Source organism: Emydura macquarii, unplaced genomic scaffold, assembly GCF_026122565.2.
Source record: "Emydura macquarii macquarii isolate MOO-44397 ecotype Brisbane River unplaced genomic scaffold, CSIRO-AGI_Emac_v2 contig_1551, whole genome shotgun sequence".
Classification (NCBI taxonomy): Eukaryota; Metazoa; Chordata; order Testudines; family Chelidae; genus Emydura; species Emydura macquarii.
Genome location: NW_027131688.1, coordinates 26,719,963 through 26,737,688, shown reverse-complemented (window position 1 = coordinate 26,737,688; position 17,726 = coordinate 26,719,963). Strand labels below are relative to the sequence as shown.

General features: G+C 43.2%; 1 protein-coding gene across 1 annotated transcript in view; it reads right to left on the bottom strand.

The window, feature by feature from the left end:
• The window catches only part of SYNE3 (spectrin repeat containing nuclear envelope family member 3), a 59,845-nt gene extending 42,335 nt beyond the window's left edge, over positions 1-17,510 (bottom strand). The window contains exons 1-4 of the mRNA XM_067555175.1: positions 17,491-17,510; positions 9,309-9,466; positions 4,736-4,908; positions 3,968-4,277 (exon numbers count right to left, since the gene is read on the bottom strand). Coding sequence (XP_067411276.1) covers positions 3,968-4,277; positions 4,736-4,908; positions 9,309-9,452 — 627 coding nt within the window. The 5' untranslated portion in view covers positions 9,453-9,466; positions 17,491-17,510. The remainder of the gene's footprint in view (positions 1-3,967; positions 4,278-4,735; positions 4,909-9,308; positions 9,467-17,490) is intronic.
• Between the last annotated feature and the right edge of the window lie 216 nt (positions 17,511-17,726).

The following is a 17,726-nucleotide window of genomic DNA, read 5'->3' as shown; positions in this document are numbered from 1 at the left end:
AGATTTACTGGCCTGATTCTGATCTTGCTTGCACCTTTTTAATCCTCATGTAAGTCCACTGACTTCAGTGGTGCCCCTGCAGATTCACACTTCTGTAAATGAGATCAGAATCAAGCATTGTACATAGTGTGCCAGATCCCTGATTGATGTCAATCAGCATAGTTCAATGGACTCCACTAGCAATTTGCACTGATTTACACTAGCTGAGGATTTGGCAAAGAAAGATAAATGAAGAAATAAATACATGAGGGCAGAAAGTGCAAGTTGTAAAAGCCCCCGAGCGGCAGGATTGAAATCTGATTGATAAACAGAATTACGGTGAAAATGTACTCCCGCATCTTACTGTAAAATTACAAAGGTTAATTAAGGAGGAGATGTGCAGCTTAAATTGAGAAGTAGCTAACCTCTGTCTAGGACAAGCTATTCAAGCAAAATAAAGCAGTCCCGGGCTTGGAGATTATTGCTGAAAACGTTGTGATCAATCAGGTCATGTGATAAGTGACACATCTGAACAGACACAACACTGTGCTAACTGTCATATGAAAAGCTACCCAAGGACAGGCTGAAAAATTGCTAGACTGGGCTGCCTCTGAGGGGAACCTTTTAATGAAGAGAAAGATGCTGCCACTTGCTTTGTTAGGGAACTAGTTATTCTTTTCATTGAGAAGCAACAAAAAAGCAGCATTAACTCTTGCCTTCTGCAGAGGCACTTAAATAATCAGAGAACATCTATAAGGACACGTTTCATGTACAGGACATGTTTTTGGTGCACCATTACCCAAGAGATAAAGCATGAGGGGTATGCCCCATTCTCTGGCCTTTATTAGTATGGGTATGTCTGAGAGACCCAAGCTTGTGGACTTGGTGTTTCCAAATCAGAGTTTGAGTGTTCACACTGCATTGTAAACCTGGCTTTACAATTGCTGGACCCGGGTTTCTCAGCGATGCTAACATGTCCATACAGCACTATGCAGGCCTTCTGACTTATGTCTGCAGCTTGACTTGGGTCCACCCTGCAAAATGACAGGACTTGGATCTGAGTCACAGCAGGACTCAGGCTTTGATCCACTCTGCTATTAGGACCCGAGAACCCCGGTCATAAGTGCTTGCTGACCCAAGTCAGACTGATGTTTGTGTGTGGACAGAAGGGGGACTTGGGCTCAAACCTGAGTCACAGCCCATGGTAATGTGCAGTGTAGACATATGCTACCTGCCACTCCAGCAGCAAGTAGATTGCAAACAACTGGGGGAGAATTTTCCTGGTGCAGGCAGTGTGTTGGGCCTTCATAAGTGGGCCTGTGCCAGCTCCCTGCAAGTGTTGGCACAGGAGGTGTGGGATGGCAGTTGTGGAGCTGGAGACAGGCTGTATCGGGGCAGAAATGTACCATGTGCCACTATGACCATTCTGGCATGTGTTGCAAGTCACAGGAGGCTGCCATAACTTAGAGCAGCCCCCAAAGCTGCCTGAATTTTGCTAGAGGTTGTTTCAGCCCCTGGAGCAGCCCAGAATTGAGATGGCACAAAAGTTACTTGAAGCCACCTTCTGCCCCTCTCCCCCACTAAATCACCCGGGATTGTCTGAGAGAAGAATGAAGGATTGAGCCAAAAACCTGTAGGTTTAAGTTAAGAACCAAAGTGAATTGAAAGGTTTGTGTTTCGCACCAGCCTAGGTTGAATAAGTGTTGAAACTTCATACCTCAGTACTGTTCCTGCTAAACAAGAAAGACAGGATGTCCTCAGTGATTATTTATATTTAGATCACATTCTTGGTTAGTACCAATAACTTTGCGAAGCATGGAAGGGACACGGGGAGGGGGGAAGAGAATTGACTGCACTGTGTAAAAATATTACAACCACCATAATTAAAAGAAATTCTGGTGAATATAATTTTTAATTGCAGGAGTGTTAAGGATACGCCGTGGCAGCACGAAAATATGTTAATTCATTGGAGAAGCAATGTCACGGTTAAACCGTTTCACAAATGGAATCCACTTGCTCAGCCTATGACAGAAACTGACAACTGCATGAGATCTAAAAAAGCTTCTTGAGCACCAATGAAATTTACAAGTACCAGTAAGCTGCCTCCTGTAGCCAGCTATGTAATTCAGCTGTCATTTGTAGTTTACATGTCCTTCCATCATGAGAGGGGCTGAGATAACTTCTCAGATTACTGGGTCTCTTTCATTCAGTCCTCCTTCCCACTGTGAGAAGCAGCAAGATTCCTTCAGCTACCATTATTCACATCCTGGCAAGATTCCCAAGCTGCCTGTAACCTAAGAACTAGCCAATGATTCCCCCCCTTTATTTCAATCATAAAAATTAAAGCTTTCCACCACCCCGCCCCTGCAGCCTCCCTTAAAGAGAGATTTTTCAACTGGATTGTCTCACTTTCTCTTTTGGCACATGGTGCCATCTGTAGCTGCTTCAGCTGCCTTTTCTAGAGCCTCAGTTAGCTGGATACATCAGTGTGCATTTTATCTAAATACATGCTGATCTCACAGCAGCAGCAATCACTGTAAATCTACACTGGTGTAATACTAGTTTAAGAGTGTGGACTTAGGCTCTCTGTTCAGATAAGTTGTTTGAGAGAACGGGCTAGTCCAAATATCAAACTGCACAACACAAATATTAGCTGTTCATGGATGAAGCACAAAATCTTTGTTCAGAGGGAAGTCACTATACATTTAAAATGGGAATCTGGTGAAGTTTATAATCCCAAGAGTTGAATTGCCAGGAGCAAAAAAGAGTATTTTTTTTAATGAATGGATTTACTCTGTAACCTTTGATTACATGTTTCTTTAGGTACATTTATGACTAGAAAGTACCACTGCAGCAGGTGCATGCACAAAATAGGAGTTTACAATTTTTTAATATTTAAAATGAAAAGGTAAAGCATTCGTGTTCCTGAAAGATGCTGACCCTAGAGACTCAAGGCTTCTGTCTGCTACAAAACCACAAACTTCCCCATATTCCCCCTTCAATGTGACTCAATGCTCCCCTTGGATGATGACTTCTCAGGATGAGAACGTGGCCACCATTCACCATAACCACTCAATCCTTGGCCTGGGTGGAGAAGTGGGAAAGAAGGGCAGGTGTCATGGTTGTCCAGGCAGATAATAGAACCCACATAATGGAGTTCAGTTTTTCTAACACTAGTTGTTTGAATTAGTCAGTTACCAGACACTGGAATTCCCGTTTTGTCCCAAGGCAAATCTGAAGCCACTGATGTACAAAGGCCAGTGTACAGGTGGCTGGATATACCCTAGATATGTCCTTGATCTACTCTCATTGCTCTAGATTCTTCAGCATCCCTACGTGTAAATCCTTCCTACCCACCAAAGGCAAATCCTTGTCCCCCAGCCAGATCCTTCCCACCAGTTGTGGAAGTGAAGGGTGCCGTCTCAGCTCAAACCTCAACCCAAACCAACTGTCAAAGTGAGTCACTGACACCAAAAGGTGAATTAGAATGTTGACCACTCTCCTGTCTCATGACCACTGTTCCTCTGGGATTGGTGGCAGGAAACTGAATTATCATCCATTGAAAATCTTTTAGCTATTAAGGTTGGCTGCCTGTGCTTTGTGTTGGAAAAGGATTAACTGCTTGCCAGCTCCAGGATTATGGTGTGTGGGTCTTGATCTGGGGATTCTGTGTTATAGCCTATAATAAGGGTACTTAGTTGGGATGCTTCCTCATTTCCTGGGGTGGATTACTTTGCATCAAGATCACACTGAGATCTTTGATTCATCAAGGGGCAGGGAAGCATTTGCTTTAGAATTATTTGTATTAATTTTACCCTGTTAAGAACACTCAAACCTTCTTTGCACTAAAGACACACTCTTTTTTTCATGTACTATATTGGATGAATCCTAGCTTTTACGTCAGACGTAAGAAACACTAACAGTAAATAATACTGAATAAAAACTGGTGAAGATTCTAAAGCCTCCTCTCTTTATAGTTGTATTTTACCTGAGCTTCTGCCTTTATTTCTTCGTATTCCACCTTCATTTTCTTCTGGACATTCTCATCAACACTCGGGTCACCTATCCTGTTAAACAGGGAAGCTGCTTCCTCCAGCAGCCTTTCTAGCAGGACTGACTGATTTAGGACATCATTCAGCAGAACCTGGGAGTGGCTCAGCTGCCATTGCTTCTCCTTTAAACCGAGCTGCAGCTCTATGTCAGGCTCCAAAGTAATCTTCATGTTATGAATCCAAGCGTAAAATTCATCCTGGGCTTTCAAGTATTCACTCCAGTGCAGCCATACCCACTCGATACGGCTGTTGGGGAAAGTGAGAAACAAGGTACATGAGGTTCTCCCAGAGCCATTGGAGTGTGTGGTGAGTTCAAGATGCTTTAAAAAAATGTTGGCAATAAAGAACCAGATTCTCAGATGGGGTAAATCAGTCTAGCTTCATTGACTTGAGAGTTTCACAATCTGTTTCTCAGATTCCCCTGACTGCGGGAAGAAGTACCCTGTGCTAGTCCTGTACCTGGCACTGATTATTTCTCAGGTCACTGGACTGTCATACTATGGGAAGATGTAGACCTAAGGTTCCACCTACCCTTTACTCCTTTCCAACATATGCATGGGAACCCAGTGAAGCCTCCTCTTTCTCCCCCACAATGTAGGTAGCCAGAGCAGGGAGTAAGGGCATATTATATGAGAGCATTAGACAAGCCACAATCTGACCTAATATGTCAAATCCAGTCTTTGTGAAAAAGGCACGTGTCCTACCTGTGGCAGTGAGTAATGTAGGTGGATGTTTCTTCCCACATGGCTTTAACGTCTTTCAGTTTGGATAGTATCTCATGCTTTTCCTCCTCACTGATGCAGCAAAGAAGGGCATTTGCTTTCATCAGGACCAAGTCCATTTTCAATCGACCTTCTGGCTCCAATGCACAAATTTTCTATTAGAAAATACAAAACTGAAAGCATTTAAAAAAAAAAGAGAGAGAGAGAGAGAGAGAGAGAGAGAGAGAGAGAGAGAGAGAGAGAGAGAGAGAGAGAGAGAGAGAGAGAGAGAGAGAGAGAAAAAGAGAGCCTGCCAATGTAGTTACTAAATTTGAACCTTGGTTTTATCCGGAAATCATTACATCCCTGCTAGAAAACTCCTACAAAATGTAATAGAAATGAGAACTTTCCTACGGGTTTTTCAACTCTCTTACAAGACTTAATTAATAGAGAAATATATCCCTGTTATAGAATGGTTAACAACATTTATAGAAAGCAGATCATTCTCTATTAACTTCTGTAGGTTTTCACAGCAATTTCTGCACAATTCCTTTTTGTGCCTATTAAGTTCTACAGGATTTGCCTATAAGAGCAGTGTCTCCACTACTGTTATGGATCTATTCTACTACATAACCACATGACATCTAATTCACATTCTTGGAATAAGTGCAGAGGAAAAACTAAGCAAAACCAGTGTTGTAAGTTGCACCAGAACGTGCCATGGGATCTGCACAAAAAAAGTTTGTATTGCAAATCATACAAGACCTACTTTGAGCCACTCTATAAAAAAGAAGAGACGGTTACTCACCTTGTGCAGTATCTGAGGTTCTTTGAGATGTGTGTCCTTGTGGGTGCTCCACTCTAGGTCTTGGCGCGTCCTCGCGTCCTTGATTGGGGATTTTTACCAGCAGTGCTCGTCTAGGTCGCGCATGCACAATCCATGTCTTGCAGCGCCGTTGGTGTCCTTTTCAGCGTGCATGACCTGACCCCCTCCGTTCCTTCTCTACCATGAAGTCATATGTGTAGACTCCAAAGTAGAGGGGAGGAGGGTGGGTAGTGGAGCACCCACAAGGACACACATCTCAAAGAACCTCAGTTACTGCACAAGATGAGTAACCGTCTCTTCTTCTTCGAGTAGTGTCCTTGTGGGTGCTCCACTTTAGGTGACTCTCAAGCACTGCCCTCATTAGGAGGGGGGAGCTTTGGAGTTCTTAGGTTGAAAAAAGAGAGTACTGATAGTCCAGCTGCTGCATCAGCCCTTGATGCTTAGTTGATAATGTAATGTTTTGTGAATGTATGAGCCGATGCCCAGGTAGCTGCTTTACATAGTTCTACAATTGGGACATTGTGCAAAAAGGCTATGGACGTGGAGACCGCCCTGGTGGAATGTGTTCTGACTCATTGTGGCGGTGATATTCCTGCTTGTGCGTAACAGGTGTGATTGCATCCTGAACTGCTGGAAGCTCTGTCTTGGACCGTGGATGGCTGAGAAAGAACTGAGGGGGTCAGCTTGAATGTAGTGAAAAGGGCGCCAATGGCGTCATAAGACATGGGTTGTGCATGCGCGACCCGGACAAGCAGTGCTGGTAAAAATCTCCAATCAAGGACGCAAGGACGCGCCAAGGCCGAGAGTGGATCACCCACAGGGGACACTACTCAAAGAAGAATAGAGAATTATATCTCTATTATCAAATTCTATTCCTACACTAAAACATGTGCATCAGTTAAGGCTACTGCATATACATGCATATCTAACACAAAACCTAAAAGCAAGGAAATGAAAGTTAAGCCATCTAACACTACGTACCTTCTACTCTTCCATCTAGAGACAAGCATAACCCCTAGTACAACCACTCCACACCACCTTAATCCTGCCCTAATAGGGTTGACAGCCTTCTAGCATCACGTTCCCACTATTACACAAATCTCTAGACTTCCTTTTCCTGCTGTCTCTCTGCACAGTTCTGGGAAGCCACACTCACTCAAGTTGGAGGAAGGGGCGCTAAAAGGAAAATGCTGAGACACTTAAAAACTGAGGTCTCTTTTGAAAATGTAGGTCTAGGTGATTTGATCAGAGTGATTTGCCTATTACCCATAAATATATTGTTTGATTATTTACTTTGTAAAAACAAAATAGCACTGAAGGAAATATAAACTGCACCCAGCAAACAACAGAAAGGTTCAAACACAAAACTGTAGCCCAGGCTTCAGATCTTGTTCCTGATTAAAGTAAATGAGCCCACCATTGAGAAAGCTGTGGTTGGAGCTGGCATTTTTATTTTCCAAACAGTATTTTTTTAATGATTGTTTTCTTTGGCTGGCATTTTCATTAGCAAATTAACAGAAAATAAATCACAGAGGAAGCCTGAATAAATGCAAGCCAGCTGAGAAAGAGGCACTTGGAACTGATGTTTTTATTTAAGAATAGCCAATGGGCAAAAGAATGAGCGGGCCAGAAGGAGACGTTAGCTAGGGGGGCAGAGGAAGATGAAGGGAAAGAAAAGAAGAACCAAAGAGCTACTTGCTTTTTGTTTAATAATAATGATGGATTTCCAACATCCAGATTGAAAAAGCTACTATAACAAGGATTTTCTGTGCATTATGAGCCTGTTCCAAAGTCCAACAAAGGCAACAGGCTTTGGATCAGCCCAGGTAAGATCATCACAAACTACTCAATCTTCATTCTTGTCATCTGTAATGTCAACAGCACCCCTTGATAAACTGGCTCCCACAGCACCGACTTTCCTGAATTCCCTGCATGCATTACGATGTTGTGTCTATCAACATTCCTTATGCAGAAGGTAAGGGCTGTGCTCATCTGAAGGCAGAAACAAATCCACAATCCAAAATGAAATAGGAACTTCCAGCCTTTGACTGCTATGCAAGTCTGCATATCACCATCAGCTCAGTGATGAGTCTCTGTGCTAGGCCTGGCACATGCTCCAACCCTCAATAAACTCCATTTCAGAAAACGGTCCTGAAAATACTACAATGCCATTATATAAACCATCCTGAGAGCCATTTTCAGTGCTAGTCATCCCATCTCAAATAGACGGGGTTCAAAGATGGGTGGCAAACATGACTAGATGCATAGAAAGATGTTCATATGAAGAGAAACAGAGAAGGCTCTTCCATTTAGAGGACAGATCTATCAGAGGGAAATATGAGAGCGGTATAGAAAATAAGCTAGTGTGATGGGGTATACAAACCGCACGCTGGGCACAGGGTTAATGAGCTATTGTAGGCTCAGTTAGCCTGGCTCCCGCCACACCTGTGAGCAGATGTCAGACTTGAAGGGAGGAGCTGAAAGGGGAACACAAGGCACAGCTGGGGGCAGAGCTCCTCAGAGGTGTGCAGCCAATGGCTTCTCCCTGAAGGAAGGGACGACCCAATGCTGATCCACTTTTGATGGGACTGTTCTTCCATATTAGCCTGTGAGCCTAGTCGTGGCCACAGCTTAACAGAAGCCCTCTGAAGAAAGCCTTATCGCACCTGCGGGACAATCCATTTGTGTTTATTCTTCTTGTGTTCATTTCAAGGAGCAGCCTGCCCAGGGCTCAGCAGAGACTCTTACGACTGGACTGACGCCGGGGAACACACAGAGGTCGCAGAGCAGTGGCCCAGCTGAGCGCAAAGGCCCATCCTGGAGCCTGGGGGGGCACCCTGGGAAAGGATGCAGTGATACTAGTCTCAACCTACTGCTCCACTGTAACAATGAAGAGCATAGATGGGGTAGACAGGAGCAGCCAGTTTTCTCAGCATACATCAAGGGACCTCAAACGAAATTGAAAGGCAACACATTCAAAATGGATAAAGGAAACACTCTTTTTTTAAACACACAAGACATAATTCGTTTGCCACAAGATCTCGCTGAGGCCAAGAGTTTAACAGGCTTATACAGAGGATTATCTATTTACATAGATAATGTGAAGATTCACAGTTCCATTAAAAGGATGAGCACCATAAACCCACTAACTGACAGGGTTTAGAAAGAAACTTCCCCTACAGACAGATTAGTCCCTAACTGTCCATTCTACGGATTCCAGTTCCTTTCTCAACAGCATCTGGTACTGTCCCCTGTCAGAGACAGGGCCACAGGATGAAATGGGGTACTGATCTCATCTGGTAGCACAATTTCCTGCTCTGCATCAGGTGGTTGCAAACCCCAGTCCTGTAATTGTGGGAAGCAACTAAACTTCCACTTTAGCATGCCTAAGTGAATGAGCGCTGGGTACAGCAGCTGAGATCGGAGTCTGGGAAATCAGGACTACTGCTAGTCTTCCAAATACACATGAAAAGGCTGGAAGCATCTAATCTAACAGCAGGATGCAACCCCCCACTCCATTCCCTTTTCTTATAGCAGCAGTAAGTGGCTTGCAAAACAAAAAGCTGGAGAGAATGTTGAAGAGAGCCTGTCCAAATGGGACCAACATTACAGATAGTGAGGCTATTTTCAGGCCCTATTCCAACCTTGATAGTCTCTTAGTGGCAGCCTCTCCATGACTCTTGGCAGTCACCACAGTGACAATGCCACTTGTGCATACGTCTCTCAACAGGAATACCAGTCTTCTCTTACCTCAGTCTCTCTCAGCCTGGCTTCCAGGGCAGACCGGGGTCCTTTGGTATTGTCATTGATCCGCAGTCTCTCCTGGATGGCTTTCATCCAAGCTTCTGCATTCTCCACGCTGGTGTCAAATTCATCCTGGGGCTGCTGAGTCATTGCATTAAAGGAAACTGAAAGGATAAAGAAATTAAAAAGAAATAATCCTCTTCTCAGGAAATTCTCTCAGTCTTAAAGAGCAGGGGAGAGAGGAAAATTACTGACCTCTCTTTGATTAATAGCATCAAAATTCCCACCCCACGGTAGTCCTACATCTCTATGCGAAACTCGACAGAGGTGCGTATGGAGTAAAAGCTCAAACTCAGAGCTTCAAAAATGAAAGTATACAAGGGAACAAGATGAAGTTGGGGCACTCCTTTAAACGCCGTGGTCTGGGCTGACATTCAAAGGTATCACAGTCACTGCATTTAATCTGAAACCCTTTTAAATTAGGTTAATTTGGTACTTGTGAAATGTACCAGACTGGCCACCATTTTTGCCATTACTATGACCAAGTAGTACTTCACTCTAAGCGCTCCCATTGATATCCATGAGACTATTCACGCAGTCAGGTATTGCTGAACAAGGGGAGGCAGAGTATGGCCCATAGTGGAGTTTAAGGTGCTGGTGGTTTTGACCTATAAAACCTTCCATGGCTTAGAACCTGTTTACCTAAGAGATGGCCTCTCTATTCTGCCTCAACCCTGCACCTCACTTGAGATCTGCAGAGGTCAGCTGGAGCTCCTTTGGAACTTAGTCCCCTGCTCTGAAGCAGCCTGAATTTGTTGACCTCCAGGGTACATTTCTGTACCCAGGCATTTGAGGTTTCAGGGGCCTAAAAAAGGGCTGATATTTGTGGGGAAAAGGAGTATTGTTCAGACTAGAGTTTTCTTTACTATGTGATACTGTGCTTTGGGGGAAGAGGAAGAGCTGTTCACTTTATTTTTATTTGATTATATATTCAATATTTTGCAAAGTATTAATGATTCTGGGTCATATTTATTATAGTTAAAAATATATAAAGTATTTCTGGTAAGTTATTGCCTCTAAAGGATTGAGTAACATTTCCGGTGATTAAACATGTAGTATAAACATAGAGAGAGCTAATTATGAATTTACTGACCAATCAAGGCATGTCTCGAGTGTCGGCTTTCACACACCTAGTGAATAAGGGTATTAATGACTACACTTTCAAAATGGCCTACTGGAAAAAGAAAGAACAGTATTTTTTAAATTAAAAATAAACTTTATTCACTGGTCCAGAAAAGGGAGCTGCTTGATTTTATTAAGGTTCCATCCTTCAGTGCTGACATCAGGGAAACGAAATTATTTTTTAAAATACATTTTAATTTAGTATTTTTAAATTGATTTTCTATCTATTTTTAACTGAGAGATATGGTATAGTAAGCTAGTTGAGGCTCTAGAGTCCCAACACTGTCTGTGAAGTCCCATGAAGAATTACAGCCCTATATAAGTAAAAAATACTGACTGGAGGAAGGATGTACTAGTAATGAAGGCGCTGCACTGGGACTCTAGAGATCTGGGTTCAAGCTCATAAGAATGGCCATACTGGGTCAGAACAACGGTCCTTTTAGCCCAGTATCTTGTCTTCCAACAGTGGCCAATGTCAGGTGCTTCCCAGGGAATGAACAGAATAGGTAATCATCAAGTGATCCATCCCATTGTCGATTCCCAGCCTCTGGCAAGCAGCTATCCCTGTCTATTCTGGCTAATAGCCATTGATGGACCTATCCTCCATGAACTTATCTAGTTCTTTTTTGAACCCCGTTACACTCTTGGCCTTCACAACATCCTCTGGCAAGGAGTTGCAGCTTTGCTACACATTTCCTGTGTCACTTTGGGCAAGTCACTTAACCTCTCTGTGCCCCAGTTCCCCATCTATAAAGTGGGGATAAAAATTCTCCCTTTCAACTACCCTAAATCGTGTCTATTTGCATTGTAAGCGTTTTGAAGCTTGGACTGTCTTTTTGCCTATGTTTGTATTGCAACTAGCACAATGAAGCCCTGCTCTTGATTGTGGCCTCTAAGTGGCAGTGTAGTATAAATACTAGAATTGCTATTAATCATCAGTGGTAACTCGTGCATTCAGTGATCACAACATGGGTCTCACACCTTTTCAGCTATGCAGATTATAAACCACTTAATATGCATATAACCTGGATTTTTAGCTGTGTGCTAGGGAGCACTGGGCGGAGAGTTTGTCACAGCTGAATCAGGGGCCTGACGTGCATTCCACTGTGCCCAGGGGATAACCGTGCTGGAGAGGGGATTCACCCTGGACAAGGGAGCAATACCATTACTACTGAAGGTTCTCCTGGTGGAGGGCACAGGCCAGGGTTTCGTAAGAGCCCACAAAGGCTGCCCGGGGAGACACTGACTTGCTCCATTTCCCAGCCAGCCTGAGCCCCATTCACCTCAGTAGTTGTGGTGGCTGGGTCCAAGCCCCACAATGAAGCAGGGGATGTGAGTGGATGGGCTGCTATGCTCTCACTCCTAAAAATCTTGGAAGGCCCAGCACAATCAGCCCCGGTTTTACAAGCTGACCTAACAGACAGGGCTCGCATAAGGACTGGGTGTGCCACTGCTCAGCAGGGGTGACAGAAGAGTTGTGTGTGGGAAGGATTTGGCCTGCCTAGTAAGCCTCTAGGAAAGGAACTGGTTAGTCCTAGGTTGCACAAACCCTCCTGTGACAGAACCAGGAGCAAACTCTTTCTCAAGGTGCAGGCCAACTGAGCAACCTGGCTTGGAGAATCAAACCTGGTTCCTATAGAAATGGTTTAAGAAATATTCAGCAGCAATGCTGGACAACAAATGGTCCTATCTTAGTCTACGGCTACACTGACGGCAGCAAAGTCGCCGCCGTCAGATCGATTGCTCTGGATTGACTGAGCGGTCAATGAAGACCCACTCAGTCAATCCAGAAATCGACGTACTAAGACCACCTTCGCAAGTGGCGTAGCGCTGCATTGACAGGAACACGGTTCCCGAAGGCACAGTGCAGTGAAGACGCCACACAGAAGAAGAGCCCAGAAGTCAACGGGAGTTACGCAAGTTTTTTGTGTTGCTTGGGTAACTCCCGTCAACTGCCGCCGAATCCCGGAGGTAAGTGTAGACAGGGTCTTATATATGTTCTATGAGTTGTTCAAACCATCTGGACACATATGAAGGAAGACTGAGACGCTGCTCATGCTACTCTGTTTAGTTTAGTTTGAAGTATGAGCCAGATGGCTCTGGCCTCCCATTGATCTCCAGAGATCTGCTAGGTTTGTGGGTGGACTCTGGTGTAAATCAGGAGTAACTATGAAGACAAGGGAGTAGCACTAGTGTAAACCATGTATATGAGATCAGAATCACCCCATTATGTTTGTATGGATTAGCAGAGAGATTAATAATGCTAACGGTTGCAGAAGTTCCCTCTGCATCTTGATATCCCTTCCTTACTTACCTGGAATTATTTACTCTCCTTTAGTATCTACAAAAAAAGCTCTATGGAAAAGCTACATGCTATTGCTATTAGAGCTGTGCAACTAACTAATTTTTTGGTTCTCTGGCAATTGCAAAAATTGAAAAAAAAAATGTTTTGGGTTGAACAAAAAATTTTATTAATTTTTCCAAAATTTAACTTTAAAATTAACTTGAAGACAGTTTTGAAACAAAAGTCCTTTTGATTAAAAAAAAAAAAAAAAGGAAATGTTTTGTTTTTAAAGTGTCAAAATGAAACATTTAGACTTCTTTGAAATTTGAGGGGTAGGAGGACAGTATTTTCAGCCAAAACAATTAGGTAAAATCCACATGAATTTGCAAAACATTTTGGTGTCACCAAATCTGCATTTTTTTTTTGGTGAAAAAAGTTTCATCTGAAAAATATCACTCAGCAGTCACTGCTATTAGTATTAGTGTTGAACAGGTATAAACCAAGGTCTCAGTCTACACACGTCATCTCACACAGAACCCTGCTGAAGTCAGTGGGATGATGTGCAGGAGCAAACATAATTATGGGAATGACTTAATAGGATCAGGCCCTAAGTGGTCACTTATATCTCCCTATATGGACTTACTGAAGGATGGTATCTAGTGTCCTTCATTCTCTAATTTCAGTATGAATTTATGCTAGCCCTTTTATTTTGTTAACATCCATGTCCTTCACTGGGTCAGTAGGTATGTACTTTTCAAACATACAAAAATGTGTAGGCACAGTCCCATACATACTTGGGTCTGGTATGGTATGGGATGGACTCCAGTCTGAGATCTATAGAGGTGACTCTTGGAACTCTTTTTACATAAAAATTCTAATTTATTTATGTATTAATTTATAAAGCACATTGATACTGGAGAAATCTGCAATGGCATATACGAGTAATAATTAATCACAAGAAATCAAGGTGTAAATAACAAAGCATTGAACAAAAACCAATCCTATTCCCCAAATGTAACAATGCAGTCACCCCCTGTGGGATAGTAAAGGCAAAAGAGAGGAGAATATTCCAAGATACTGAGAGAGGCAGCTATCTGGCTGACCAGAATATACCCAGGACTTATAAAAAGTATCTGAGGGTTCAATTTGCGTAATTTGGTAAGTGGAAAATATTAGAGATGGGCCAAAACCAGAACCATTTAGCTGATTCTCTTTTCCCATTCCCATCTCCCCACAGCTCTGACCTCATCTCCACCCTTCCCATCCCGCAAAAAACCACCCACAAATAAACATTAGCCACTTAAATAAATACGGATCCAGGTCAGAAAGAACCTGATTTTATACCAATAAAATATTGGCCCAGATACTGAGCTGTGGCTAAGGTCTGCTCAGCACAGCTCAGAACATGGTATGCAAAAGTAGCTTTAACACACATGTGCACCCTAATGACCATGGAGCTACCTGGCTGCCAATCCAATCCAATCCTTTGTATTATGCTGGCTGCTTACAGCCCCGTGGCACCGCTCTGGCAGCAGGGGATCACTGGAGCATAAGGACGCCTGGTTGTGCCCCTATTTCCCTGGCCATATACCTGCACAATGGCCAGGATGGTGCTGGTGTAGAAGTTATTCTACAACACGTGAATAATCCCTGGCCTCAAGGATTCAATGGCAAACTCAACTGGGGTTAGGGACAAAGCAGCACAAATGCCTGCCAAGGATGATCTAGGCATACCTGATCCTGTCTCAGCACAGTGGGATGGACTAGATGGCCTCTCAAGACCCTTTCCAGCCCTACATTTCCATGAAACCAGCTTTTATGTACCAGAGGATCTGACCATCTGTCAGCATTGCAGTCTTTGAATTTCCCAGAGTACATTTTTTTTTTAAAACGTATGCATCCAATTTAACTACCTTTCAAATTGGCTTAACAACCCTCATTGGGCATTGTGAGGTTTAGTGAGTGAGTGTTTGTGAAGCATTGCTAAGATCCTTCAAATTCACTCTAAGTGCAATGTGCTTTTGGCAGTATTATCATTGTTTTTCAAACTTTCCCAATGCTCTTTTTTCTTCCCTGCAAAGCCATTCTGCTTTTTCTATCTTCTTAACACATTTTTCACAAATCAATCCATTTCTTAAACATACTTTCAAACCAAACATTTATAGTGCCCTGGCTTTTAAATAGTTTCAATATGTCTTGAATTTCTGTGTTCATGTACTACTTGATTCACTTCCAGAACCAAGCTCTTTGACAAATAAAAGAGGGGGAAAGAAAAGTGCTCCAGGAAAGTTAAATCACTCACCATTAGGGACTGTATTTTCCAATTATTGAAATACTTCAAGCTTTTCATAATTCTTTCCATTTGGAAGAGAGCAGGTTCTGGGTCTGCACATGAGAAGTGTTCGAAAAACACTGCAGTGTGTCAAATTTTATATAAATGCACAAGTGTGGAAGCGACTATGGTTCTAGGCATTGTTTGATATTTGGGTTCTGGGGTAAGTTAATAACGGCTCAGCTGCCCTGGATATTGTAAGGAGAGTTCTGAGACACAGTTGTATAGGAGCATAAGTCTTTCGAACTGGAGATGGAATTAGCATATACTATTGTGGAAGTGATGCACCAATCTTCATGATTTCCAAAGCTGAGCATTCTTGGTATACTAGTAAATCTGCAGTTCCCAGTCATGCTACTATTAGCATATACATCCCTAGATAAAGGACTAGATGACTTTGGTGGGAACCGCACTCACTCACAGCAGAGCTAAATTTGGTCCTGTGTGAGAAGGTTCAGAAACTCTTGAGGTTCTAACAGGCACTAGCTGTAATCCCAGCAATCTGTAGCTTAACCACTATTTGGGATTCAGGACATTAATCCTAGCACCTTGAACATCTTCCAGGGCAGGTTTTTCCTATAATATTTGTGGTGACTATATATGACCATCAGGAATTGTCTGTCCAAACTAACAGACTGAAGAACAAATTCATGCTGGGTGTTTCTGGAACAATTACCTCCATTTCTTGCTTGACTACAGCCAAGTGGTTGTCACATAATTGGCAGGGTGTACAGTATTCACCTGCTGCACTTCCATTTCCGTTCTTCTCCAAAACAATATCCACTCTCAAGGGAAACCCATAGCTATTTGAGAAACCTGACTGCCACCATGTGATCACAACAGCTACTTTTTGGCTTCTGTCACCTTCCATGTGTCACTGAACATCATAATGACAACATAATTTGTTGGATCTGTTCACCAACTCATAGGGAAGCTAACATTTTCCAGCACACAGATCTGTTTTAGGTCTGGTCTACACTAGCAAATTGGGTCAGTTTAGGCATATTAAACTGACCTAAATGCACATGTACACAGTGCTAGGTCAATGGAAGAATTCTTCTATCAACCTACCACTACATCTCAGGGAGGTGGACTACCTAACTGATGAGAGAATCCCTCCCATCATCATAGGAGTGGCTATGCTCAAGTGCTGCCGCTGTGCCACAGCTGCATTTTAAGTGTAGATAAGCCCTTACACTCGAGTGGGAATAAAATACAAAAGTATATATAACATCCCCTTACTTTATAAACCTATTTTTAAACTTCCATCATTTCCAGTGTCTAAGAAGACACTTGTCGAAGTGTGGACCAGTAATTCTTCTCTGAAAGGAAGCTAGACTTGTAAATAAATCAGAGCTGAGCTCCAGGGTTACTCCTCTTTTCACTTTAGGGGTGGCAACCAGCAGAACTGTGTTCTCCAGGCTGGAGCGCATTTGGGGCGTTCAGTCTCCATGATCAGCTAGGCTGGCAAGCTCTCCACACTGATCAAACAGGAAATGGGAATTCAAAATTTCCCAAGGCTTTAGCAGGGGAAAGGCTGTTTCCTGTGTACCTGGCTGCTGTGCAGTGGAGTTGAAAACAATCTCCAGAGCGGTCACAATAGAGCATTGTAGGACACCTCCTGGAGGCCAATTCAGTCAATTTACACAACACTGCGTCTACACTGCCTCTCTGTCAACCCATCAACATCGATTTAAGCGCCACACCTCTCGGAGGTCGAGTAATTAAGTCAACGTTACAGACAAGTTAGGTCAGCTGAAGAGACCTGTAGTGTAGACGCATACCTAGTGTAGGTGGTGTAGACGCATACCTAGTGTAGGTGGTGTAGGTGGTGTAGACGCAGAGATTATTAGTTTGTAGTGTAGACCAGGCCTGAGTCCCTCACAATCTTTAACATAGTTATCCTCACAACATCCCTGTGCGGTGAGGCCATGCTATTCTCTACATTCTACAGATGGGGAATTTGTTATAATTAAAATTATAACAAACAGCTGCCAGGTGGAGCATGCAGATAGTCAAATAAAGAAATGTGTGGCTGTTCCTGGTTGTGGTGGGTGCGTTGTTGGAAACTGCTGGAAGTGTGGGTCTGTGGAGCTATTGCAATGTTATATACTTGTTGCCTGAATAAACACAGATAGTACTCAAAAGCAGCTGGAGTGCATACGGCTTACAACACAACAGAACTGAGGCACAGAAAGACTAAGTAACTTGCCCAACTCACACAGGAAACTTATAGTAGAGCAGGGAATTGACCCCAGGTCTCCCATGTCCTAGACTAGTGCTTTCACCACTAGTGAGAGGCTCTCACCTTATTTTAATATGCTAGTAGGGAATCCTCAGAACTAGGCATGTCTTCTTCAATTGCCAATAAAAGATAACCAGTAGCCTACCTGTAACCTTCTGATTGTGAACTTGGTACCCCTCCTAGTGAAATTGTCCAGACTAGATCTCCAACTTCTGCTCAGCTCCCTAAAATAAGAGGTACACCATCAGTCAGCCAAGGGAAAAGCACTGCAAGCCTAGAACATTAGAATCATAGCCCCTGTGGCTGGGATTTATGTATTTAATTAAATCCCATTGTCCGCTAAAGACTGCACGTGCCCCCAGTTCACCGCTGGGTGCCATG